The 27,806-nt window shown below is 40.4% G+C and overlaps 2 protein-coding genes across 6 annotated transcripts in view; one reads left to right on the forward strand and one right to left on the reverse strand.

The window, feature by feature from the left end:
- Window positions 1–26,023, forward strand: part of ADAMTS6 (ADAM metallopeptidase with thrombospondin type 1 motif 6) — a 224,010-nt gene extending 197,987 nt beyond the window's left edge. For 4 of the 5 annotated variants that reach the window (XM_078384552.1, XM_020783724.3, XM_078384553.1 and 1 more), the window contains 5 exons: window positions 3,084–3,213; window positions 3,932–4,136; window positions 14,074–14,250; window positions 20,344–20,500; window positions 22,109–26,023. In XM_078384552.1, coding sequence (XP_078240678.1) covers window positions 3,084–3,213; window positions 3,932–4,136; window positions 14,074–14,250; window positions 20,344–20,500; window positions 22,109–22,218 — 779 coding nt within the window. In that variant the 3' untranslated portion in view covers window positions 22,219–26,023. The remainder of the gene's footprint in view (window positions 1–3,083; window positions 3,214–3,931; window positions 4,137–14,073; window positions 14,251–20,343; window positions 20,501–22,108) is intronic. The other variant, XR_012084520.2, reaches the window with a different exon arrangement.
- The window catches only part of LOC144586390 (uncharacterized), a 439,742-nt gene that overhangs the window by 130,907 nt on the left and 281,029 nt on the right, over window positions 1–27,806 (reverse strand). The window lies entirely within an intron of this gene.

Below are 27,806 nucleotides of genomic sequence, written 5' to 3' on the forward strand. Positions count from 1 at the left end.
ACAAATACAATCTGTCCCCTGTCCACCTCCCTGATTTTGCTGATTTCAGGACTGCCTCTTTGCCTCGGCCTGTTGGGCAAAGGCCCCTTCGAATTGGGAGAGGCAATGATGCACCGCCTGCCTCCAGGCTGAACGCTCAAGGTTTCCCATCTGTTGAGGTCCATTCCTAAGGCCTTGTATCGCAGCTGTGGTCTCCCTCTGGGGCAATTTCCCTGCACTAATTCTCCATACAGATCTTTTTGAATCCGACCATCAGCCATTCTCATGACATGCCCAAGCCAATGTAGACGTCGCTGTTTCAGTAATGTATACATGCTGAAAATTCCAGCTCGTTCTAGGACTACTCTATTTGGAACTTTGTGCTGCCAGGCGATACAAAAATGTGTCAGAGACAACGCATATGGAACGTGTTCAGCTTCCCCTCCTGCCGTGCACAAAGGTACAGAAGTGTGCTCACTGCAGTACAGGAATGTGCTCAGGACCTGGATCTTGGTCTATGCCATCAGCTTCTTATTGAGCCATACTCTCTTCGTGAGTCTAGAGAACATGGTAGCTGCTTTGCCAATGCGTTTATCCAGCTCGACATCTAGGGAGAGAGTGTCAGAGATCGTTGAGCCAGGGTACACAAAGTCATGAACAAACTCCAATTCTTGCGCGGATATAGTAATAGAGGGAGGTGAGTCCATGCCCTGGCCCATGACTTGTGTTTTCTTCAGGCTGATTGTTAGTCTTCAGGCTAATTGATAGTCCAAAGTTACACTGTGTAACTTTATGTTAAATAAAGATGAACAGGATTTCAGCCAAGGAGTGAAGAATACTGGATGGTCACATTGGAAGTAGAAAAGAAAGAGATTTACTGGAGTATTATAAACAATTTCAGCCTTAGATTCTGTACATCATGAAATGTTATAGATCATTTTAAAGGAAAGGTTTGCAACATTTTATGTATAACCTATATTCTGGACAAGAAACTGCTGTTAGGACAGATTATGGAGTAAGAGAGAAGCTCCCCATGATAATTGGCTATCTATATACATAATACAACAAACTGGATTATATACAGATGAAGGTGAAAACAACATCAATAATAAGATATGCACATAACACCATATTACTGGGAGAAAACAGCAGTGACTCAAAATGACTATGGATGATGCTGAAAGAAAAAAGTGCAAAAGGAACATTGAAGCTGAACGTTAAAATAAAAATTATGACTAGGGAAGAAATCAGAATTGTTAAGAATTTTCTATACTTTCATCAATCCTAATAGATAGTGCAGCCAAAAGATCAGATTTGGCAGGACAGCTGTGAGTGAACGAGATCCTCAAGCGTAAAGATGCCTCTCTGAAGACCAAGGTGAAGAATATCAATGCTTTAGTATTCCAGATTACTAGATATATGAAAGCTGTATAATGAAGAGAACTCACAGGTTGAGTAAGAAATTTAATAGTATGGTACATTGGGCTTAATTTTAGCATTGCTTGTAAAGCATCAAAAAATTTTAATACCAATTTTACAGTTCAGAGACATTATCCAGGAGGAGTGTTTCATTCCTGTTGTATTGCTGACTAACAATAATCATTTTAGTTTTGTCTGAATTTAATTTCCATTAACTTGTCTGTATCCGGGCACCTGTAGTCAGAAAACATTGAATAAGCATTGAGATGGCAGGACTTGTTGATTATTCGCAGATAATGTTACATGCAAGTGCCACAGTTGCAAGAGCTATACTCAAGGACATAATTCAACCACAATTAATTACTTAGCGGATAGCAAAGGCAATATTTCAGATTTCTAGCAATAGCAGATTAATGAAAAAAAATCGGTTTTAATCATTTCCTTGGATTTAATGAAAATAGAAATTCTTGAGACTTGTGTTAAGAAGAATTGTGTAGGACAAATAGTAGACCTGACTAACAATATTCAGAACTGGATATCTTTTTTATTATTCAGTGTCTTGTACAAATGTTATCAGTTGCTCATGTCTCTAAGTGGTAGAATTAATTTTAAAAAGAGCTTCCTCTCTCCCTCCCCCCCTCTCTGTTTGCAAAAATGAACAATCTAAGCTAATAATATTTTGGTCTATTTCTTCTGGTTAGTAGAAAAACAAATACGGACAAAACAATTTCATGCTTCCCAATGCAACAACTCTGTGAAGAGTTTCCAGAAGTGTCTTGCCATCCTCAATGAGGAAAATGTTGCAACTCCTTGTTGGAGAGGATGAGACAAACAAAGATTTCTATTCCTAGGATATACTAGTGGCCTTTATGCATCAAATCATTACTGTGCATTACTTGCAAATTCCTGAAAATAATTGCTAGATAAACAAAAGTAGACTTGCTATATCACTGTAGTGTGATTTACAAATAGAACATATTTAATCCTATACCGTAATCATATTTAAAGAACCAACACATAACTGTTAATGTGTCCTGAAGTGTGGCCATGTGGTATCTCTTTGTGTTTTTTATGAAAAGAGCATCTAGATGTATACTGGAGGATGAGATGCACATATCAGAAGAATCTATTTTATACTAAAGATACTGATAGAAAATAGTAGTAATTATAGGGTGATCCTGTTAAAAGCTTTTTTTATGCCTCATTTGTGGAATTTTATAGAGAAGCCAGGCAACATTGTTTTCCATTTACAACTTTTCTGTGTTTTCCTACAGCTTATTACACCTCCCCCCCCCCGAAAATCACTTAGAGAGGAAAAGAAGGAATATTTGTGTAGTGTCTTTTGATCAGTTAGCACTAGGAGCTGTCAGTCTTAAAGCATCTAAACAGTGATAGAAAGTTTTTTTAATTACAGGAATATAAAATCTGCAACAGAATTTTAGAGAGCACAGTGACTTGTAATGGTAAGACAAGGTAGCAAGTTGATGGGGACATCCCACCAACATGATAATCGTCTTGGTTTTTGCTACCCCAAGAACAGCGCAAAACCAGGAGATCCACTGAGTCTTTGATGCATTGCTTCCTACAGTTGGTAGGCCTCATTTGCTGAATCACAAATCGTGTCAGCCTGAAATAAGAGAAGTCAAAGTGAAGACACTGTTAATAATATTCTGTTATTTCCAAAGGTGCACAGAAACAAGAAATAGTGTGCAAAAGGTTGGACGACAGTTCTATAGTACAGAACAATTACTGTGATCCTGATAGTAAGCCACCAGAAAATCAAAGAACCTGCAATACTGAGCCATGCCCACCTGAGTAAGTACTTAGTGGGTAAAACAATTTAGTGTCTTCCCTACTATCACACACCTTGATGTCTTTTTTCTGGTTGGCTTCTGATTCTAATGACCTGGCTAACTGAGTGTGAAGAGGAAGGATATTCCAGTTCCTTTTAGCGTTTTCTGAAAAATAATATTTTAAATTTATGAACTAGCATGAGCTAATTATGAATTAAAATGAACAAAAATTTATGTAGCTATTTGCACTGATGAAATCACAGTGGCAAAATGAATAATCATGATTGTTCTACACTCTGCATATGGACTAAAGCAGTGTCTTTCTTCTTATCACAACCATAGTATGTTCCTTGCTAAGCTTCCTCAACTTCCCAGTTCTAAAAAAATAGGCTGGGTGGGTGTGCAAAGAATATACTAGATACCAAATAAGAATTCCTCCTTCTATCCTGAGGCTCCTATGGCTTCCATAGGATGAAAGGAATTACACAGGAGTCAGAAAAGCTGTGGAATACAAGTAGAGGTTTCTAATTACTGGAGATCACCACCTGCTGATAAGATAATCATTCTTCCACAGACCTAAGTTCCACAACAAGATTTCAGATGTTAAATAATTTTTACAAGCTTTGTGGGAGAATTATCATGAATTATGATAATTCTATCTATTCCACCAGGTGCACTTTGTAACAAAGAGGGATTCAATTTAATTCATTGATTTGTTTTTCCCAATATTCTTCTTGAAGATGGTTTATCGGAGATTGGTCAGAATGCAGTAAGACCTGTGATGGTGGAATGCGATCCCGAACAGTACTGTGTATCAGGAAGATTGGACCTTCTGAAGAGGAGACTTTGGATAGTAGTCATTGTTTAACACACCAGCCAATTGAAAAAGAATCCTGTAATAATCAGTCTTGTCCCCCACAATGGATTCCTTTGGATTGGTCAGAAGTGAGTAAGCTCAGAAGTGCATTAAGTAGCAGGTGTTCAACATAACAGAATCTGTCATTTATGATGAAATCTAAATTGTCTATGATGCTTATAATTGTGCCTACTCCAAATGTTGCTTGTACACTTTGTCTGCACACCATTTTAGATGGCAAGAGAAAGAAATCACTAATAGTAGTATAGTAATATAAATATCCCTGCTTCAGCATTCCTCTTGAGCCAATAATATGTGGAAACCCATTGCTATGGCAACCAAGGTGCAACCCCAACTACAGGAAATCAAAACTTGTGAGACACCTGGGCCTTTAGCCCTGGTGGCGAACAAAGATGAGCAGAAGTAGAAGGAACTTGGTGTCACATTCCTGGGGGTCACAACAGCAGAGTCCGATAAGCCAGTCCTATGTCAGAAATTCAGAGAATGCAGAGCCGATATCCAAATACCAAAGCCAACTCACTCAAAGTAGTCCAGGGTCAGAGTTCAAAGCCAAAATGCACAACATAGTCCAGGGTCAGAGTCCAAAGCCAAGGGTCCAGAGAACAAGGTTCAAGGTAGTCAGGAGCATGGATGCAAACCAGAGGTTAGACTTGTTACTTCCATGGACTTTCAGCCATCTGGGAGCTGCTTATATAGTAAAAACAGTCCTTGAACTGCTGGAAGCCTTTTCATCCTGTCAGAATTCAGGGCTAGTTGATCAGATGTTTCTGCAGGCAGCCTTCAAGCAATCCTCTGACCTTTTTGTCATAAGTCTTCCCTGAAGCCTGGCCCTCAGTCTGTCTACTGGGGGATGAGAATCTGGAGGCAATTCAGCTGTTTGTATTTCTAATCACTCAGCATTCTCCTCAGCTACAGTTAACCCTTCAGGTTCTGGATCTTCGGCTGCACTCATGACACTTGGTTCATGTTAAGCATTTCCACTCCCATTTTTGAGACCAAGGAAAAGATAATCTTTTACATAGCTGAAAAGGGCTTGTACTTTTTGCTTTTGTAAGGGAAAAGAACCAGTCTAGTTTAATAAGAAATTGTATTGTTTATGCCGCCCAAACTAAGTAAAAAGTTAGTTAAGGAGGCACAAGTTGAGCCCCAGAGTGCTGAGGAAAATGGGAACCCTCAAATTTAAAGGAATGAAGAAACTGAGGGACCTGTATTGATTGCCTCAGAGGGAGAAAATAATCAAGGCTCCCAACATTTTGAAAAATGGAGACTAGAACAAGAATTTAGACTGAAGGAGGAGGAGCTAGCTATGAAAACCCAATCAGAAATGGAAAAGAACAGAGAACTTGAAAGGAAAAGGGAATTAAAATTTAAAGAAAGAGAAAGGGAAAGGGAAATTAAAGAAAGGGAAAGGGAAATGCAATTCCAAGTAGAGATAAAGAAATTGGAATTAGCTTCTCAAAATAATAATAATTCCAGTGTGGGAAATCTCTCAAAAAACAACCTAAAGAAATTTCCCTGGTATCAGAATGGGAATTGTTCTGAATCTTTCCTGATTTCATTTGAGAGAGCTTGTTGGCACTTTGAGGTTAAAGATGATGAGAGGATGATAATTTTAAGATCACAAAAAACTGGAGTATTATTTGAAATCTATTCACAGATGCCTCTGGAGCAAGCTAGAGATTTTGAGGTTTATAGAAAGATTGTGTATTCCCAATTTGGGATTAATTCAGAGCACCTCAGAAAGAAATTTGGATAAATTTCAAAGAAACCTGAGAAATCTTTTGCCCAGCTTGGAGCAAGGTTAACCCAGTTTGTTTATAAATGGCTGGAACAGGAACATGTCACTACCTTAGACCAAATGAAAAATGTGTTTGGACTAGAACAAATTTATTCAATTTTACCAGGGGAGTTATGTTATCTTGTCAAGGATAAGGATCCTAAAAATGTGCTACAGGCATCTGAATATGCTGAATCTATTAGTGGGATCAGAGATCCTTGATTGTCTGAGGTAAAAATTCCAGTACAGAAAGAAAAGGGTGGAACAACAATAGGAGAGCATCCCAATCCACTGGAAATTACCTCAGTCAGGCTCAAGCTAAGGGAAGCCATTTTAAGAGAAACCTTCATTCCCAGAGCACAGTCCCCTGAAGTCAAATAGTCCTAAGGGAAAAACTAATAAATCCCTTCATTTTGAACATAGAATAAATAAACAATGTTATGCTTGTGGTAAACCAGGTTTTGGGCCCAATGTGAATCTCAAAAGGAAAATAATTTTAGTCAACCTAATTTTTTTTTGCCATCAGTCTTCTGAGGCAGCTGAATGTTCTAACAGCTGCACTGTTGCTAAGGAAATGGACTTGGTAGAGAGCCCAGAAATTCCTGAAGCCAGAGTGGTACAATGTTACTATTTTGCTAGAGAGCTCAGGAGAAAAGATTTTTATCAATGGTGTAAAATATATAGGCCTTAAAGATTCGTGCTCACAAATAACTATTTGCCACCCAGATATACCGTATTTTTCGCACCATAAGACGCACTTTTCCCCCACAAAACAGGGGGGTGGAAAGTCTGTGCATCTTATGAAGCGAAGAAAACAGATTATATTTTCCTGTTTTCTCCTAAAAATTGGTGCGTCTTATGGAAAGGTGCGTCTTATGGAGCAAAAAATATGGTAATACCTGAGGAAAACATTATAGAACATGATAAAATCTCCATTAAAGGGATTGGTTCTGATTTGGTGGTCCTGGCTATGGCCAAAATATCTGTGAACTATAATGGGTCGTCTGGTATATGGAAAGTGGCAGTGTCAGATCAAATCCCAGCTCTTTGTCTGATTGGTTTAGACCAGGGGTTTTAAACTCAATTTACCTGGGAGCCTCTAGAGGCAGAGTCTGGGTGAGGCTGGGCTGCATCAGATTTCCCACCAAGCAGAGCAAGAGCCCAAGGAAGCCGCCCAGGAGTTTCCTTGGCTGACAGACAAATGGGCTGGCTGGCACGCTGCAGTTCTGGATGGAGGGTGCAAGAGGTGCTGTCTCGGGAGAGAGCCGGTGAGCGAGTCTAGGCTTTTTTTTACTCTTGACAGTAGAGGATGTGTGGGTGCTTTGGGGGGGCAGGCAAGGTGAGGGCCACAAACTATCATTTGGTGGGCCGCAAATAGCCCCCAGGCCGCATGTTTGAGACCCCTGGTTTAGACAATCTAAGCATGTGCAGAGTGTTTTAATAGTAACCCGCTCTCAGGGGAGGCAAATTGAAGTCTCTGAGGGAAGCACTGAAACTCTTGTTGACAGACCCACTTTAGGTTAACATCCTGAAATGAGAGAGACAGCAGTTTTAGTGCTAATGAAAAATTCTAATAGTTCCTCCTTTATTAAGGAGCAGAAGGAAGATATTACCTTAAATGATTGCTTTGGAAAAATTAATGAGAGTCTCATTCCACTGACCCCTGAACACCCAGAGAAGTATTGTGTGGAAAAAGATTTTTTTTATATAGAGAGGTTTTAATGACTCCTTATAAAGGGAAAGGAGGACCGCACAAACAGCTAAGTGTTCCTTTTAAATGCAAAGGAAAAATTATAGAAAAGGCACACAAAGATGTATTTGGAGCACACATGGGCATCTCTCGCACCAAGCAAAGAGTGACAGATAACTTTTATTGGCCAGGGATGAGGAAGCAAGATAAATAATATGGTCAAAGCTGTGATACTTGCCAAAAATGAGGTACAGTGGTGCCTCGCTTAGCGATTGCCTCGTTTAACGATGTATTCGCTTAGCAATGAGGTTTTAGGAGTGATCTTGTGCTCCGTTTAGCGATGTTTCCAATGGGGGAATTTCGCATAGCGATGTTCGGGACCATGCCTCGCATAGCGATGACAGTTTGGGTCCCCCTGTTTCGCTTAGCGATGTCCGTTTTCGCTATTTTTAAAGTGCCTTAAAATGTTCAAAAACTTTGAAATGCTTGGAATCGTTAGTGAACATTGTAAAACCTTTGCAAACTTAATTTGGCTTTGTTTTGAGTCTTCGTTAATTTTTGGTGAATTCCCCCCCCCATTGGAATGCATTGACAGCTGTTAAACCTACAGTTCAATGCATTCCAGTGGGGGGGGGGGAAATTCACCAAAAATTAACGAAGACTCAGAACAAAGCCAAATTAAGTTTGCCTAGGTTTTACAAGGTGCACTAACGATTCCAAAATTTTAAACAGTTTTTGAAAATTTTAAGACACTTTAAAAATAGCGAAAACGGACCTGTCAAAACCATTGTAATACATTGAAACCTATTCAGTGCTTTCCAATGGGGGAACCACGTTTCGCTTAGCGATGTTTCCTATGGCGATTTTCGCTTAAGGACGGTAATCCGTTCCCATTGGAGCGGATTATCCAGTTTTCAATGCATTCCTATGGGAAATGGTGTTTCGCTTAGCGATGTTTTCCCATAGCAGTGTGTTTTTTTGGAACCGATTAACATTGCTAAGCGAGGCACCACTGTACTGGAAATGACAAGGCAAAGGCTAAGCTATGCTCATTGTCAGTGACCTTGACCCCTTTCCAAAGCTTAGGTCTGGACATAGTGGGACCCTTGCCCAAAGTGACTAGACATGGAAATAAATTCATCCTGTCTATTATAGATTATGCCACTAGGTTCAAGTTTATTGTATTAGCTAAAAGCCATCACAGTTGTTTAAAATACAAATATGATCAAACAAAATCATGATAAAATCACAGACATATAAAATAAATAAATTATGTCACTAGATACCCTGAAGCAGTACCTAAGAAAAATAATAAAAGAACTTCTAGTAAAGCATGATGCATGTGTAAATGCAATGGATCTGTGGCAATTCACTTCTCTGCATGAAACTGCTTCTAAGAATAGAGTGGAACTTTGTTCTCTTGCTAAGCTATGGTGGTGATCCTCTACTGTTGAATCACCACAATAAAAGTACATTTGATTTGGCTCCAACACCTCAGTTAAAAGAGTGATTGGCATATGAATTTAAAGGTCACTCATTGCTACAGGCTATAAGGGAATTTGATGTTGCTCGTGTGAAAAAGCACCTTTCTCTTGAGATTGTAAACTTCAAGCATCCCCAAACTCATGAAACTGTTTTGCATTGTGCTGCTTCATCTCCATATCCCAAAAGAAAGCATGTCTGTGAGCTGCTTCTAAAAAGGAGCCAACATTAATGAAAAGACAAAAGATTTCCTAACACCACTTCACTTTGCTGCAGGAGGCAGTAGTGTGTCTGTGGTAGGGTTCCTCCAGCAGCATGGTGCCGATTTCATGCAGAGGATGAGGGAGGCCTTGTTCCTTTGTGCAGTGCTTGTTCTTATGGACTCTGTGGTGTGACTGAACTACTTGTTGGATGTGGTGCAGTTGTCAATGTGGCTGATTTGTAGAAGTTTACCCCTTTACATGAAGCTGCTCCGTTAAACAAGGCTCAACATGCAGCTGTGAAAGCACTGAAAATCCTGCAAAATTAGCCCCTGCCTCAGATGATGAAAATCTCAGTAAATCTGAAATAAGCCAAGCATTTGAGATGGCACTTAAAAGGAACTTGCCTGTGAATTTTGAGGTGACCCGGGAAAGTGGTCCCCCTCATATGAAGAGCTTTGTGACAAAAGTACCTGTGGGTGAGTTTATGAGTGAAGATGAAGGGAAGAGCAAGATGTTTTTAAAGAATGCAGCCATAGCTGTTCTGGAGGAGTTGAAGGAACTGCCTCCCCTTCCCACAGTTGAGAAAATGAAGACACTAATCAAAAACAAACAAACAAAAAACAGGCTTCACCCAAAAGAGGCAAGCTGAGGACATCCAGTGGACATCAGAGTGCCAGGTAACCTTCAATCATCTGAAGAAGACACAGACTTCAGGACCTGTCCTTATTGCACTGGACTTCATCATCTATACGGATGCATCGAACATGGGACTGGGAGTCGTACTGTGCCAAACAGATAACAGCGGGAGTCTACATCCAGTGACTTGCATCAGCAGGAAACTCCAACCTGGTGAGAGACAATTATCCACCATCAAGAAAGAGTGAGTATCGTGGACGCTGCAAAAGCTGAAGCCATACATTTGGGGGAGAAGATTTGTCCTGTGCACCAGTCACTCTCCTCTTCTATGACTAAGGACTATGCTACCCAACAGCAACAAATTGATGAGATGGGCGCTGATTCTGCAAGACTTTGACTTTGAAATCTGCAGTGTAAAAGAGACCCAGAATGTGGTTGCTGATTTCTTCTCTCGAAGGAGAAAATGAGAGGAGAAAAGTTTGTAATACAGTGGTGCCTTGACTTACAAACTTAGTCCATTCCAGAATATGGTCGTAACTTGAATTGGTCATAAGTCGAAGGACCATTTCCCATAGGAATGCATTGAAACTCCATTAATCTGTTCCGGCTAGGGGGAAAAAATCACCAAAAAACCCCCCAAACACTGCAAGTCCCATTGCAATGCACTGGGGCCGGAAAAAAAACCCACAAAAAAACCACAACACCACAGCAAGCCCCATAAGAACGCGCTGGGGCTGGGGGGAAAATAACCAAAAAACAAAGCAACACAGCAAGCCCCATCGGAACGCACTGGGGCTGGAAAAAAAATCGCCAAAAACAAAACAACACAGCAAGCCCCATCAGAACACGCTGGGAATGGGGGAAAATCACAAAAAACCCACAACACAGCAAGCCCCATTAGAACATGCTGGGGCTGAAAAAACAAACACACCAAAAAGAACATCACAGCACAGACACATAATCCCCCCAGCCCAAACCCACGCTGCAAAACCCTGCATGTACTCATTTAGAAGCAGAAAGCAGCACCAGGCAGTCCAAAAGCCTCTCTACAAACGCACACACTCTAACCGTTGGGGCAAAAGAGCTACAAAGAATCAGCCTCTTCCCCGACCAACAATTAGTAATTTAAATTCCCCATCTTTTTCTCCACCTTTTTTCTGATCGTAATTCAACTCAGAGACCTTTGGATAGTGTGGGTGGCATATAAGATAAATAAATTAAATAAATAAATAAATAAAATCTGGTCGCAAGTCAAAGCAAAATTTTGTGGCCAGAGCTGGTCATTTCTCAAATTGGTCGTAAGTCGGGACATTCGTAAGTCGAGGCACCACTGTATTGTATTAACTGTTCTGTTTGAATAATAGTTATGGAATATGCTTAAAGTGCAGAGTTTGCTTGGATGTTGATAAATTGAGAGGTGTGTATAGTGATGGCAAAAATAATGAGTATCCTTAATAATGTAAAAGTAATGTGATGTAATTTGTATTAATGTAAGTAATGTATCCTTAATGATGTAAATGGTGTAAGAGGTTAGTGTTTGTATTCTTCCATAAACCTTCATTTGTTTATGAGGGCAAACCGTTAAGTTTCCCCTCTTAAAACAAACTTATTAAGGAAAGAGTAATGTGGCGTCCACCCAGGTAATGAATACTAATGTGGTATCTGCATAGACCAATGGGAGTGCTTGAGGGGTGGAGTCACAAGATATAAGAGATTCAACAGGAGGAGGGGGAGTTTTAGTTGAGGAGATTGAGAGTTCAGAGAGTTTAGGAGTTTGGGTGGGACAGTGGTGGTTGAGAGTGGATGAAGGAGGATGTTAAGATTTAACAACATTGCTTGAACTATCATCATCTGTAACAATAAACAATTTCTATTTGGTTCTTTTAAAAATGATACCTTGCCTGGACTTCTATTATTAATAATAAATAACGTTGATGTAATCAACTGGTGGCAGCTGGAAGACACGTAGCGTGAGCTCTTAGTTTGGTGAAACAAGCAGGGGCCACGTGGGATCGTGACATAGAGGTGCAGTCATGAGGAGAAAGGAATCTTTCGCTTCTCCTTTTAGACTGGCATTTCCTATTATATCTCAATTTGGAAAAATTCTAGCTTGCATACACTCATGTTCATTAACTAGCAGATGGAATGCCTGCGGCCCTTCCAGATCTGGTTCAGAATTTAGGTTACTCTGTGGAGCAAAAAGGAGCTGTAAGATGGAGGAGTGATAAGGGAACTCCCTTTTGTATGATCTTAAATTCATTTGGACAACAATTAATCTGATTAGTTTAACCTTCAGGCTGAATTTGTTCAGATTAGGCAAAATACAGTTTATGATTTTTTTTCACTAACAAATCGTAAATTCCACAATAAGCATCAGAAGCCACACACAATAAGAGGAACACACTAGCTACTGTATATCCCATCTGTCATTGTTATAATTATGGAAATGCAGCAGACTGAATGCTGCTCTAATCCAGTTAACCTCTCTACATGAATCAGAAGCATTTTTTCTGAATTTTACTCATGTGGAAAGGCCAAGATAGAGTAGCCTCCCAGTTCAGAGTGTTTCATTTCCATACTTAAAAGCAATGATGGAGGTTGTGAGATAGCTGTGCAAGGCTGATGACAGCATCACCAGCACTACAGTATTTTAATTATCACTAATTAACAATTTTCAGTTCCTCCCCCTCCTCAGGTTCTGAGAATCTCTAGGTATCCCTTTAGTATTGGGGAAGCCTCTGGTATCCTCAAGATAGGGCTTAGTTTTTAATGTCAAACAATTGCTACTGCTGCTCCAGGTCCAACTGGAAACATTTAATTAGTGACTAAACTAATTGCTGATGTCATCAGCCTCATATAGGAAACTTTATATAACTATATTTTCACCATTGTGTTTGATGGAGATTGGATTGAACTAATTGGTTGGAATGACTCTTGCAGGATGATATTGGGTAGAAGAAAGAGCCTGGTGGAGCTGACTTCTTTACAAACACAAGATAGACTGTTACAGCCATCTAAATTTGAACATGCTTTTGCACAGCAGTGGTAATTTAATTAAAGCTTAGTGCTAATAACTATTGAACCATACCTTATTCCCTTCGAAATTGAAGGCATGATTCAGACAATGTTAAGCATTTTAAATGCTTCTGAGCTGACGATGTCAAGCATCTAATTCCTTTCTACATTTAATCAAATTTAAATATGTTTAATTTTAGCTGGATCACATTTCAAGAGTACAAATCTATGTACATTTACTCAGAAAAGAAAAAATAGATTGATGGCACCTTCCAGCAGTTTTTTGTTACAAAAAAGTGGCATAAATGTTCAGATGCTGGATTTATTAGAAGTACAGTCTATCTTGTGTATGTATATGTATATGTATATGTATATGTATATGTATATGTATAGACACACACACACACACACACACACACACACACACACACACACGTAGCTATCTTCTGGGTTGTGACCTAGCTGTAGGGATACTGTGGTGTTGCTATGGTTTCCGCAGTGATAAAAAATGGAGCTCTGGGGGTGAAACTGCTAATACATCCAACAGCTTGCAGGCTTCTTCCCATGAGAAGACCCTCTCCGCACGAGTATATGTGCCGACTTATGGGAATTCTGTGCAAAATATATGGAAAACCCCTATCATCCATCCATCCATCCATCCATCCATCCATCCATCCATCCATCCATCCATCCATCCATCCATCCATCCATCTAGCTATCTAGCTATCTAGCTATCTAGCTATCTAGCTATCTGATTTATAAACCACCCATTTGGCTACCAAGGCCACTGTGGGTGGTTTACACCAAAAAACAAAAAGAATAGTCAACATCAACAAATTAAATAAAATAGACATTAAATTAATATAAAGGAACAAACATACACTAAACATTGTAAATTAACAAGCATCATAAACTTTAAAATGCAACACAAAACAATGACATTTAATAAAAATGGTCAACATGGCAGAATCATTGGCTTAGTATTTGGTAAGACTCCGTGTTCGGTTGATGCAGTAAGCCTGTCTAAACAGCCATGTTTTCAGTGATGTTTGTATGCATGTATGGATATAATACTACATTGTATGTTTTCATTATAATGGATCCTTATAAGACAGGAGTGCAAGTAATTCCATGTATTTAACTGTACAAATTTTGATTTTCTATATTTAGTTACATAAAATATGTGTATCTTTTGCTTCCAGTGTACTCCCAAATGTGGTCCTGGTTTCAAGCATCGTATCGTTCTCTGTAAAAGCAGTGATCTTTCAAAAACATTTCCTGTTGCACATTGCCAAGAAGAAAACAAGCCTCCAGTCCGCATGCGATGTAGCTTGGGCAGGTGTCCACCACCACGATGGGTTACTGGTGATTGGGGGCAGGTAAAACATGTAGACTTCCTAAGTAGATGTAAAAATATATTGGTGGGTAGTATGTTGCTGGAGGAAAAAATAAATACAAATAGTCCTGAGTTTTTTTTTTTAAATCAGTCTTTTACGGCATAAACTTCAATGCATGTAAGTATTTGTTGCCTTGCCTAACAAGACAATAAACATTATCACATCTTCCCACAAAATAGTATGTTATTGACTGAAATCTTGTTGTGCAGCTTTGTGTACATGATGGGAATGACAGCAGGAGCAGCAAATTGTTTCATATCAGACAAAAACAAAATAAAAATTAAAAACAAAAACAAAAATTATATATAGGTCCTTGTTTTCAGTTTCTAATAGTTTGTGAAGTAGTGATTGCTGGGTGGTCTGATATAAACTTCACATAGTGAGAAGGTATAGTAAAACAATCTTCTATGAGTTAAAAATATACAGAATGAAGTTTGTATAGCAGAATGAGCCTTAACTAGTTTGACTTCACTTTACGCATTATGCCCAGTAAAACTGAAGGGATGAGGCTACCAATAGAGCTTTTATATCTGGCCCAATTGGCAGTCATGACATACTGCACTAGCTGTGTCAGCAAATAACAAGAAATAGATTTATGAAGCTAATCCCCCTATTGTGTCATATGACCAAATTCAAAATTCAGTAAGATTCTTTAGATTTTTTCAGACAATCTTCTAACAGAATAAATGCACAGTTCCTGTTAGGGGTATAATTAAGTCTTAACATATAACTAGTATTATAATACATAAATGTCGTAATTTATATTTCTTTCCCAAATCAGGACATTTTAGTCTCTGTGTCTCCTTTATTGAATAGCTAGTTCTTCAGCGTGGTCTCTGTGAATCACACATTTGGGTTAAATCAGCGCCTGCACTGGAAATTCGGAACCTTCTAGAGCTTTTCTGAAAAAGATACAAAGTTTAGGTTGCCCCTAGCACGCATGCTCCATTCCTTCTCTGCCTCCAGTTCCTTTTTTTCCGCCATTGTGCTAGGAACGTTTTGGACAGAGCTCTCTGTTTTGATCGATTTGGCTTGATTTTGGACTGTATTTTTGACTATTCTTGCTTCTATTGCCCCTTAATCTTGGACTGCTTCGACTATTCTCTTGCCTGACGGACTTTGGCTCTTGTTTGACCAGTTTTTCCCACACTTTGTGGATTGCCTGATTGCCAGGCTGATTGCCTCAGCGGGAAGCACCATTATCACCTCGGCGGGAGGCTCCATTATCCACTTATCTTCTGATTACCGTGAGAACTCAGGCTCTTATAGCCTTCTGTGTACTGTTTTATGTCCCCCTCGGGCCCTTTTAGTAAATGTAAGGCATGCTCCAGGAAGATACCCTTTTATGATAAGCATAGTCTTTGTTTATTTTGCCTCGGGAACGCGCATAATACGTCTACTTGCCGCCATTGTAAAGAATTTACTAAGGCTGCTTTGAAAGTGCGCCAGCAGAGACTTAAGCTCTATCTTTGGGAAAAGACTCTGTTTGCAACCCATCCCTCAGAGATGGAGACTTCCTCCAATCCTTCAGGGACCCCTCGTTCTGAGACAACCGTGTCTCTCCCCTCTACATCTACTTCCAAGTCATCTGAGCCTTCTAAGAAAGCCAGCTCCGGTCCCTCCAAGAAGGCTCCTTCTACATCTAAGGGGCCTATTCCCAAGGACATTGCAAAGGCTAAAAAACAGGCTTGACAACCTAAAAAGTCCAAGGCTAAAGAGATCACCTCTCTTCCACCTGTTACACCCTCATTGCCTTCACCAATTTTGGAGGATTCGTCAAGGGACGAATCCCTATGTGAAGTGGCTCCGTCTTTGCCACTCTCCCAGCAACCTGAGGCACCGCTTGAGACTGGGCCAGTCCATATAAAGTTGAGGCTGTGTTATCCAGCCCTCATTCTGCCCATCTTGGCCCTGCATCTGCCGGCCGGGCGACTGAAACTCCGCATTCCCCCCTTGCTCTCTGAGGAGAGATCTCCCTCCTCCCAAAAAGGGGTCAAAAAGGCGGCATTCTTCCTCCAATTGACGTCATGACTCTGATGTGGAGACTTCCCAACGTCAGAAGAGACACAGGTATGAACGATCTGGACACAGTCGTTCAGGACGTAGGAGGTCAAAACATCGAAGTTGACATTATGATACTGATTCGACGTCATCCTTCTCCTCTTCTAGTTACCGCAGGCACAGAAGGACGCGCTATTCTCCCTCTTCGACCTCGAGTTCTTTGCCTTCTCCACGTTGACGTCAACAGGCTCATGCTACTCTACCCGTTATGGATATGAAGGCTTCTAAAAAGAATTCTTCAACGTCGACGGCTAAGACTACCCAGCAAACTACTTGGTTCTCCCTAGCTGAGACTGCTGTACATAGAGTCCCATCTGAGGAAGATGACCTGTGAGGTGTCTTCCAATCAAGATGAAGAGGTTTTATCTCCATTGCAAACCCAGTCACCAGTAGAGGCGGACTCCTTCGAATCAGATACGGGGAATCCCCATCCATCCTCCCCCTCTGAGGATTTTTCTTCGTATTCACAAATGGTGACCAGAATGGCTAGTGTTTTAAAAATGCAAGCACAGCTTCCACCTCCTCCAACAGATGATCCCATTTGTGGGGACATCGATCGAGAGTCTTCTCAGCCACTTAGCCTCAACTACAGTATATTCTCAGCTGTTTACCCTGATTATGGACGCTTTGTTCTCAACCAGCCACCCCTCTTTCTGTCCCCAGGAGGACTGAGAACATATATAGGATTCATGGAGATGAAGTTAATTTCTTGTCTAAACATTGAATTCTGCCATAACCCTTCGACGCCATGCTTGGCTCAGGGCATCTGGTATTGTTGAGGACGTGAAGAAGCAAATTGAAGAATAGGCTTTTGATACAAAAGGTTTATTTAACGAAAAGACTGATGAATCACTCAAGTCCATACATGAAAGCAAGAAAACTGCTAAGTCTTACACCATTCACCAACAGCCTCATTTCCAAAAACAACAATGGCAAAGGCAATTTCCCCAGCAGCAATATTAGCAGCAGGCTTCTCAGGGGTATAGCCTTACAGGAGTTCTCAAGGTACATCTTCTCAGCAGTCTTCTACCGCTCCACCCTACAAACAGCAAACATCACATAAGTGTCAATCTTATCATCCACCCAACAAAAAATCCAAACAGTACCTTTAACTGCATCAACCCTCTGCATCAGGATCATCACACACGGCTTGCCCCATTTTACCACAATTGGCAAAGGATATCAGAGGACAGTTGGGTTCTGAACATCATCAAATTCAGCTACAGGCTAGAGTTGGTAGAACTCCCTCCTCTAAGGTATCTGCAAATGACAACATCCAATCCCACCCTGGAGGAGGAGGTTCTCACTCTACTCCAAAAGAATGCAATACAGTGGGTCCCTTGTCAAGACATTCTCAGGGGTTTTTACTCCTGGTATTTCACCATTCCAAAAAAGGATGGAGGTCTCAGACCCATACTGGACCTCAGGGACCTCAACACTTACTTCAGCCACGCCGGTTCCAGATGGTCACCCTGGAGTCCATCGTCCTCCTGTTGAAAGAGGGAGATTGATTTGTGGTTATAGACCTGAAGGACGCATACTTCATAATCAACAACAAGGTCTACCAGTATGTGGCCTTATCATTCGGCTTAGCAACGGCTCCACTGATGTTTACAAAGTGCATGGCTCCAGTGGCTGCATTTCTACGTCTACAAGATGTAAAAGTATTCCCGTACATCGACAATTGGCTCATAGTGTTGCCGTCCAGACAGAAAGCCATTCAGGACACCAAATTCACTCTCCACACTCTGCAAAGTCTAGGCCTCACCATAAATTTCAAGAAATATACCCTGAAGCTTTCTCGAGTTATGAGTTATATGGGAGCAACACTGGACTCCAGAAGGGCAAGACTCTTTCTTCCTCCAGAGCGCATCTACAAACTACAGACCTCTCTTCAAAAGTTTCAGCCACATGCCCTGGTGTCAGCACATCATGCACAACATCTGCTGGGTCTCGTGGCCTCAACTACAGCATCCTTACCACATGCCAGGCTAAAAATGCGCTCACTAAAGGCTTGGTTTCTCCATCATTTCGACCCAATGTTAGAGGACCCGAGGAAGAAGATCCTAGTCACCCCAGAGCTGGCAAAACAGCTACAGTGGTGGGGTTTCCGACCTCATCTGCTCATGGGCTGCCCCTTTCGACCTCTGCAACTCTCTGCACAAGTAACAACAGATGCGAGCCCCACAGGCTGGGGAGCTCACTGCAACGGTCATACCATACATGCCCTCTGGTCACATTGTCAAAGAGGACTCCACATCAACCATTTGGAGATGCTAGCAGTAATCAAGTCGTTCAGGGCCTTCCTGCCGGTGATACAGGGTCGTGGTATACAAGTTGTAACAGACAACACCACAACTTTGTACTACATCAACAAGCAGGGCAGGACAAGGTCCTTGTCCCTTCTCTACCTTGCAGTGCACCTGTGGGAGTGGTGTTGCCAACATCACATTTATCCAGTGGCAATCCACATATCCACATCGGAAAACCAACTGGCAGATGAGCTGAGTCGCCGGAGGGGACAATCCCACGAGTGGGAACTGGACGACGATGTATTCCAGATGCTGTGCAGAAGATGGGGACGACCGACCATCGACATGTTTGCTTCGCACATGAACGGGAAGTGCGAGAGATATGCATCTCGAGCAGGCAGGGCCCCGGTTCCCGGGGAGATGCCTTCATGATACCATGGCAGGACCACCTTCTGTACCTGTTTCCACTGATCCCTTTGATCCAAAGTAATTTAGTCAGGATCACACAGCAGAGGTCGTCAGCAATCCTCATAGCACCATACTGGCCACGTCAACCATGGTTCTCTACTCTGGACGAGTTGGCCACTGAGGTATTCAGACTTCCACTTGTGCCACATCTAGGATTCGGGAAATATTCTACACCCGGAATTGGACTCCATCCACCTGGCTGTGTGGAGGATCTGCCTGAAATCAAAGAGATGTTAGACAAATCCAAAAAACCATCTATTATCCTCTTATACAAATACAAGTGGAATAATTTTCTTTGTTTTGCCATTGCCAGAAATCTCCAGACTTCTCCAGTCTCCCTACAAACTTTGCTCCTTTATCTCAAGCATCTTTTTGATCTCGGCCTTACCTTGTCGACCCTCATTTCTGCAATAGTCTCTTTCTAACCTAGGGACTCAGAATCTTCACGTCTCTTTTCTCATCCTACACTGAAAGCATTCTTAAAAGGACTGATCAACATTCGCCCTCCTACAAGGCCTCCAGTACCACAATGGTCCCTTACACTGGTTCTACAATCACTCATGAAACATCTCTTTGAGCTTATGGCTTCCTGTGATGTTAAGTTTCTTTCCCTAAAGACTTTGTTTCTAGTTGCAGTTACATCTGCTAGAAGAGCAAGTGAGTTGACAGCCCTAAGGTCTGATCCTCCTTACCTGCAATTCTATAAGGACAAAGTTATGTTGTCTCCAGATGTTTCATTCCTGCCTAAAGTTGTTACAGATTTTCACCTCAATTAGCCTATTTCGTTACCTGCCTTGTTCTCTGATCCTTTGTCTGACGTTGAAAAGATGCTCCATTCCCTGGATGTTAGAAGGGCGTTAACATACTATGTTTCCAGGACAAAGGACTTTCGGAAATCTGAAAGACTCTTCCTGTGCTTCTTTGGACCACACAAAGGTTGTCCAGTGTCATCTTCTACCTTGTCACGGTGGCTTGTCTCCACTATTACTCAACGTGCTTTTAAAATGATTTAGTGGCAACTCTAAAGGTGTCAGTTAAAGATGTTTTATTTAAAAGAGAAATGAATATATCAGTCGCAGAAGTGGAATACTGTATAGTGTCGAAATATCATTTTACATTTGACAATTACAAGTGTATCCCACAGCAGTTCCAAATAGTGTTCTTGACATTCTATCAGACAATTTAGCATGTTCCTCTGTGTGAATTGGTTGCCTCTGTTTACCATATTGTTGTTCAGTTTATTATTTAGAGTCTGACATCCCTTGCTTTCTGCTCAACCCTCTTTCTGACATAGTGTTCTGCACAATGTGGTCTTGGACAACAGTTGAGAACTGTGCAATGTCTCTCATATACTGGGCAAGCGTCCAACGACTGTCCAGATACTCTTCGGCCTCCATCAATGCAACAGTGTGAAAGTAAATGTGACAGTACTCCCATTTCTAACACAGAAGGTGAGTTTGGTTTTATTGGCTATTTTTAGAAATGTTAAAGCAAATAACAATACTCAGAAGGAACATTAGTAAAAAGTAGGATTTTAGCACTGTTTTTCTTAATCACAATTCCACATAGACTTTTTCTAGAGAAATAAATTTCCTCTGGTTATGCTGTATTTAAATAAAATCTGAGATCACTAATTCTCTGGCGAGTATGACTATTCTTAACATAATTTCTGTGGAGCTAGGATTTTGATTCTTTTCCCCCACAACAAAAATTCCAAATCAGTACTAAAATTGTTCTGGGATTACGTTGAAAACCTGGAACTACTGGCCAAGTGCCAGCATTTTGCTAGCTGAACCCAATGGACCTTTTCCTTCCACCACAGCTTTTGGCACTTCCATGAGACTATTTCTGGAGTTTCTCAGCTCTTCAGAACAGATTTTGGAACAGTGCTGTGAGCCACAGTGGGGTGGGGGTGGGGGTGGGGGTGGGGGTGGGAATCACTCACCTTAAAGGTTCCACTGATTGAATTCTTTCTATCCATGAACTTCCTTTCAGGATGCTAGGTGAAATTGAGAAAGACCTATCTTCCCTTGGAATATAAGGGGAGAAGATAATGATATGCCTTCTGAACACTATTCTTCAGAAATCCTGATAAGATGATTCAGCTGCATTATAATATATATAAAAAATCACAATTAAAACTAAAAACATGCAATCAGAAGCCAGTGCTCTCTTATTATTTATTATCTATTATTTATTATTTATTTATTTATTCAGCTTTTACCCTGCCCGTCTAGATTCAAACTACTTTGGGCAGCTTATAGTCCGAGCAATATAAAACAAAAATTAAAACGGACAATATCCAAACAAAAAAGAGAAGTAAGCAAAGACCAAGATGGGAAAACACAGGGAACTAAGTGATGGAAGGGGGGAAAGCCTGCCTAAAGAACCAATCCTTCAACTTGTTCTTATTGGCTAGGGTGCCAGGCGAATCTCAGGGGGCAAGATGTTCCAGAGGTGAGGGAGGGGCCATTGCCGAGAAGGCCCAGTTTCTAGTTCTGTCCTTCCGGGCCTCTCTCAGGGTCATGCCTCTTAGCCGCCCAACCTGGCTAGATTGAGTGACCCAAGTAGAGCTAGGTGGGAGCAGGCACTCTGCCTGGTATAGAGGTCGTAAACTGTTTAGGGCTTTATATGTAAACATTAATACCTTGAAGTCAATGTGGAAACGAATAGGCAACCAGTGTAAGGCTGCTAGGGTGAGGAAAATGTGATTTTTTTTCACCCCAGTTAATAGTCTGGCAGCCGTATTCTGAACCATTTGTAGTTTCTGCATCAATCTCAAGGATAGCCCAACGTAGAGCATATGTGTGAAGAGAGTATTTTATAACTCAGGTGATAAGATCCCTAAGGAATAGTGTGGTTGTGGATGGAAATAGCTAGCTTAGGGAAAATCTCTGTACAGCTTCTGGATTTTAATTTTTTTGTGAATATTAACTAAACTATGTACAAATAAGAAGTTCATACAGAGGACAGATGCAGAAGCAAATTATTACTTAGTTCTGTTTTGTGTTTTGTCTTCCAGTTTATGTTACCATTTTTATTTTTTATCCCTCCAATAGAATGCAAGGATGTGAACAAAGTGGCTTATTGCCCACTGGTGCTGAAGTTCAAATTCTGCAGTCGAGCATACTTCAGACAGATGTGCTGCAAGACCTGCCAAGGACATTGACCCACAGAAACTGAAAGTGCCTTGTTATTGCATTGTGGAATTGTGTCCATCAAAGATGCTGCAAATGCAACCAGACAGATTTCCTTTTAAATGCATCACCCTGTGGAAAATGTAACCACTGGTCAGCCCCAGCTGACAGAATTTCAATATTATTTTAACTTCTGTGAAGTGGGATTTATTCATTCAAAGTGCTGGACACGGTAATAAGGAGGGCATGCCAAAATGGAAAAACACACACGGTGCATACAGCATAACTTAAGGTGGAACATATGTGTACTTTTGACTAAATCCACTAGTCTGTTTACCTCCTTGGACCATTAAGATGATTTTTTTATTATGGACTTAGAAATGACACTGAATCCATTTGTATTTAATATTGTTTGAAATGTAGCTGTTATCGTTTGATCAACTACAGAAGTAAAGAAGAATTTTTAAAATCTTGTCATAGCGTATAAATAATAACTATTTTATATTACTAAATAGCACCACAGCTTAAATTTTAAAAGTGGGCTTGGGAATATTATTTTAGAAACAATTATAAATCAGAAGTGAAAGAAATGTATTTCCCCATGTTTCATCTAATTTTGTAAAGAATAATCCATATTTCCTGAAGACTGCTGTGAGCCATATATAAAGCTAAACTAAACTAGTACAATGAGGAATACAGAGGTAAGAGATATAACAGTTATTGCCTGGCTGCATCAGACAATAAAGAATTACGTGTTGTAGACTTATACCTGCCTCTCCATCTTACCATTAAATCAGGATTTCCACTGAAAGGGAAAATATCAATTCAAGGGAAGAATTGTACTACAGTGAAGTTATTTCATACAATTTCACTACATTGAGTTTAATTAAGGTTAAGATATTCAGATCTACTGTTTTTCACTTCAGTTAGACAGACACATAATTTTTTCAACTGTCCAATTACCTTTGTTACTCTGTAAATGTCAGTGAAAAAACTGTAATAGGGTAAAATCTGTTCCGTGAATCATTACATTAAGTTTTTAGATTTTTTTTCATTCAAACAATAGGAGGGCATTGATTAATAATTACTTTAGAGGGAAAATATGGATATGCCCACTTTTGGAGTATTTTACTGGATAAACAACCAAAGAGTACATAATTTATGGCAAAATTTGAAATCAAAGTACCATAGTTTTTATATTCACTGCATTAACAACACTTTAATACCCTTGATTGTATTAAATGTGAAGCCAAGCTCCTTGGGTAAAAGAGATTTGAAAATCCAGTGTGAGCTAATACAAATGGCAATACTTCTTCCCCATTCCCTGCTTTGTCTGTGACACAACAAAGAGATAAGGAAAGTGGGTACTTGTTTATATTATTACATTGTACTTGAACACTTGCAATTTGTAGCAGGTACTTGATGAATGTGCTTTTGTGTCCAACTTGCCTCCTTCGTTGTAGTGCAATTCAGATGATGTGAACACCACCACCTTGTATTAACACTAGAAGTCAAATGGCACTTTTGTTAAAAAAATCTTAATGAGACAAGTGTTTATAACATATATATACTATCTAAATGTGTCAGTATATTTAACAAATTGCAGTAAGCCAAATGTATTGAACAGTATTTACTAATGTGAATTAACAGGAAAAACAGAGAGATGTACTATGCAGATAAAATATTGACAATCCATCAGTGGGGTTTATTCTTCGTTCATAAATATCAAACACCTGTCATGTTCTACCTCTTGACAGAATGCTCACTTCCGTTTTACCTATGAGCAATGCAATTCATTTCTGGCAAATTTGTTTACTTAAAGTAGTGGTTCCCAACCTTGGTTAACCCAGGTGTTCTTGAAAGCTCAGCCAGCACGTTTCGTTTAGTTTCGTTTAGTCGTTTAGTCGTGTCCGACTCTTCGTGACCCCATGGACCAGAGCACGCCAGGCCCTCCTATCTTCTACTGCCTCCCGGAGTTGTGTCAAATTCATGTTGGTTGCTTCGCAGACACTGTCCAGCCATCTCATCCTCGGTCGTCCCCTTCTCCTCTTGCCATCACACTTTCCCAACATCAGGGTCTTTTCCAGGGAGTCTTTTCTTCTCATTAGATGGCCAAAGTACTGGAGCCTCAACTTCAAGATCTGTCCTTCCAGTGAGCACTCGGGGTTGATTTCCTTTAGAATTGATAGGTTTGTTCTCCTTGCAGTCCAGGGGATTCTCAAGAGTCTCCTCCAGCACCACAGCTGGTGATAAAGGATTCTGGGAACTGCTGTCCAAGAACAACTGGGTTAACCAAGGTTGGGAACTATATTTACTATTCAGTTGTATATAGTTCATTGAAATGAATGCTTCAAAAAAAATTGTACACATGTGGAAGTAAAATGTAGGCATTAGGACAGTGTGGTTAGTCAGTTACGGTAACTTCCTTTATACATCAGCATTCTCAGCCTTTTTTGGCCATGGCCCTTTTAGGAGCTCTTTTCAGGTGCCAGGGCCTCTGCCAAATAAGGATACAACATGAACAGATGCACAGAAAATAAAATATAATTTTTTCGATTTGTGGCCCCCTTCAGATTTGCCAAGGCCTCCCCAGGGGACCATATGGCCCCCATTGAGAATGACTGGTTTAGAGCAGTGGTCCCCAGCCTTGGGCCTCCAGATGTTCTTGGACTTCAACTCCCAGAAATCCTGGCCAGCAGAGGTGGTGGTGAGGGCTTCTGGGAGTTGTACTCCGAGAACATCTGGAGGCCCAAGGTTGGGGACCACTGGTTTAGAGCATAGTCCTATGCATGACTACTCAAATGTAAGTCCTGTTGAGTTCTGTACGACTTACTCCTAGAAATATTTTGGTGCTAATATGCCTTGACTAGGTAAAAGTATAATAAAAGGGATATATATTGCAAGGTTATTTTCCAGCCAAAAGACTACAATCTGATTTGCTCTAAGATTTCAATATATTTATTAGTTAATATGTCTTTCAGGCTACAAGAACGGTGGGATTTATTCAAACAAATCTCCTTTTACCTCAGTTAGAACATTAACATTGCAAAGAGTGTTTCCACAAACACATTTTGCTCTTTCATTGGTGCTAGAAGACCAGGGAATCCAGTGTTTACTCTGCAGCACAGGAGAGCACAGGATTTAAGAAACTCCCTGCAGCAATGTTCACTTGCATACCTAAAAGTTAGTATTTGGATTTCAAATAGACCTCTGGACCCAAAAAAAAAGCTTAAAGAAATTAATTCCTACAACATAGGACATTGCTGCTAGTATATAGCCTATCTAATCTAAGCTAAAAGTATCGAAAAGTATTATACAGTACTCCTAAATAATGGCAACAGAACCATATGTATAGGTCACACAGAGATAGAAAGCCTAGGAAATCAGTAGTAGATATTAAACTCACAGTTTGTTGCTGGTATTTCCACTAGACAGTGCTACCAACTGTAAAGCTCTCAGTCTGAAATAAAACACCCTACAGTTCTGTCTGTCAAAATGTACACAATTTGAAACAATCCATGCTAGGGGGATCCATATTAATGGTATGGCTATAACATAAATTTCCTTAACACTACAGAATGAAAAAAAAATCTATTATTGTGATTAGTTGCTTGTTATTTTATACGCAGTATTAATGTGGTACACTGTTACAATGTTATTATTTTTATTTGCTTTTGTAAATTATATGCTAATTTATTTCCATGTTTCCTAACACTTGTTCTTACATGACATGCATTCTGCTGCTTGTAACATTTGATGCAGTAAAATTCTACACCAGGCACAGATTTGTTTTTTAACATAGATAATTTAGTAAAATAAAAATGCAGCTTTAAATAACGAGCCTTATGGTAACAATCTGTTCATGTCCCTTTGCAAGAAGTTTGCAAGCCCAAATATTTACATTGCTGAAAGCACTTCTGAAAGTATATTTACCTTTTAGTTACAGATAACATGTCAAGTAATGTCTCTACACTGTCTCAGTCTTGTTGGCTATAATTGCCTTTGAACATGTAAAAAAGCCATAGAGTAAAATCCTCAAGCACTGTTGATGTAGGTCCTTTATACGAGTAAAGTTTGGAATTAAAATTTGACGTTAACAGCATTTGACAGCTTGTGATCAGGGCTGCTTTACATGTTTGCAAAACAAACTAAACTGTAGTTTTACCTCAAAGTTGTTGGGGGGAATGTTGGACTAAGTGGAACCAACAGAACAGTGTGGCAGGTGATACAGCAACAGTATACTCTTCAGTGATGCCAGATATAGTAACATAGATTTTCAAATCACAAATTGTTTACATCTGTGTCTCAAGCACAAATGGCCTCATGAACTTAAATCAGTGGCCTTATGTACTACCATTTGGGAGGGGGAGATCTGCATTGAGTTAGTTCTCAGTTATCAGAACTACAATATGCTGATGGGAGTAGTAGGGTTAGAGTTGTGGTTTCATGCACACATTTTGTATTTCCTGAACTCTCTGGCTGAAATCTTGTTGCTTAGCATAGTAAGTTACATTAGAGTAGGCCCATTGAATCAGTGGGGGTTTGGTAAGTCTACTTCTCAAGTTCCATTAATTCAAATGGACCTACTTTAGCTGTGACTAACTTTAGCATAGTAGGCTGTAACTAGAGTAGGCTAATTTTAATCAGTGTAACTTAGATGACTATCAAATCCCTACTGACTCAATGGGCTTACTCTAATGTAATTGTTATGCTAAGCAAGAGGATTCCAGACACTAAGAACTGCATATCTGCTGAGAAAACTCCACAGTCAGGGGATAAGAGGGCAGGTCCTCTTATGGATTGAGAATTGGTTGAGAACCAGGAAACAGAGAGTAGGTGTCAATGGGCAATTTTCACAATGGGGAGAGGTGAAGAGCAGTGTGCCCCAGGGATCTGTCCTGAGACCAGTGCTTTGCAACCTGTTCACAAATGACCCAGACACAGGGATAAGTAGTTAGGTGGCCAAGTTTCCAGATGACACAAACTTTTCCGGGTGGTGAAGACCAGATGGGATTATGAAGGGATCTCCAGAAGGATCTCTCCAAACTGGGAGAATGGGTGGCAAAATGGCAAATGTGTTTCAATATGAGAAAATGTAAAGTAATGCATATTGGGGCAAAAAAATCAAAACTTTATCAGCTGATGGATTCTGAGCTGTCCAAGATGGATCAGGAAAGAGATCTTGGTGTGGTGGTGGACAGCTCGATGGAAATGTCAACCCAGTGTGCGGTGGCAGTGAAGAAGACCAATTCCATGCTAAGTATCATTTAGAAGGAGACTGGAAATAAAACAGCCAACATTATAATACTATTGTACAAAACGCTGGTAAGGCCGCACCTGGAGTATTGGATATAGTTTTGGTCACTGCATCTCGAAAAAGACATAGTAGAACTGGAAAAGGTGTAGAAGAGAGCGACTAGAATGATTCCTGGGCTAGGGCACCTCCCTTATGAGGAAAGGCTACAGCATTTGGGGCTCTTTAGAGAAGATGCCTGAGGGGGAACATGACTGAGATGTATACAATTATGCAGGGGATGGATAAAGTGGATAGAGGGAAGCTCTTTTCCCTATCATACAATACATCCACTCAAATTGAGCATTGGGAAAGTGAGAACAGCCA

This window comes from Pogona vitticeps, chromosome 2 (assembly GCF_051106095.1).
Source record: "Pogona vitticeps strain Pit_001003342236 chromosome 2, PviZW2.1, whole genome shotgun sequence".
NCBI classification, from domain to species: domain Eukaryota; kingdom Metazoa; phylum Chordata; class Lepidosauria; order Squamata; family Agamidae; genus Pogona; species Pogona vitticeps.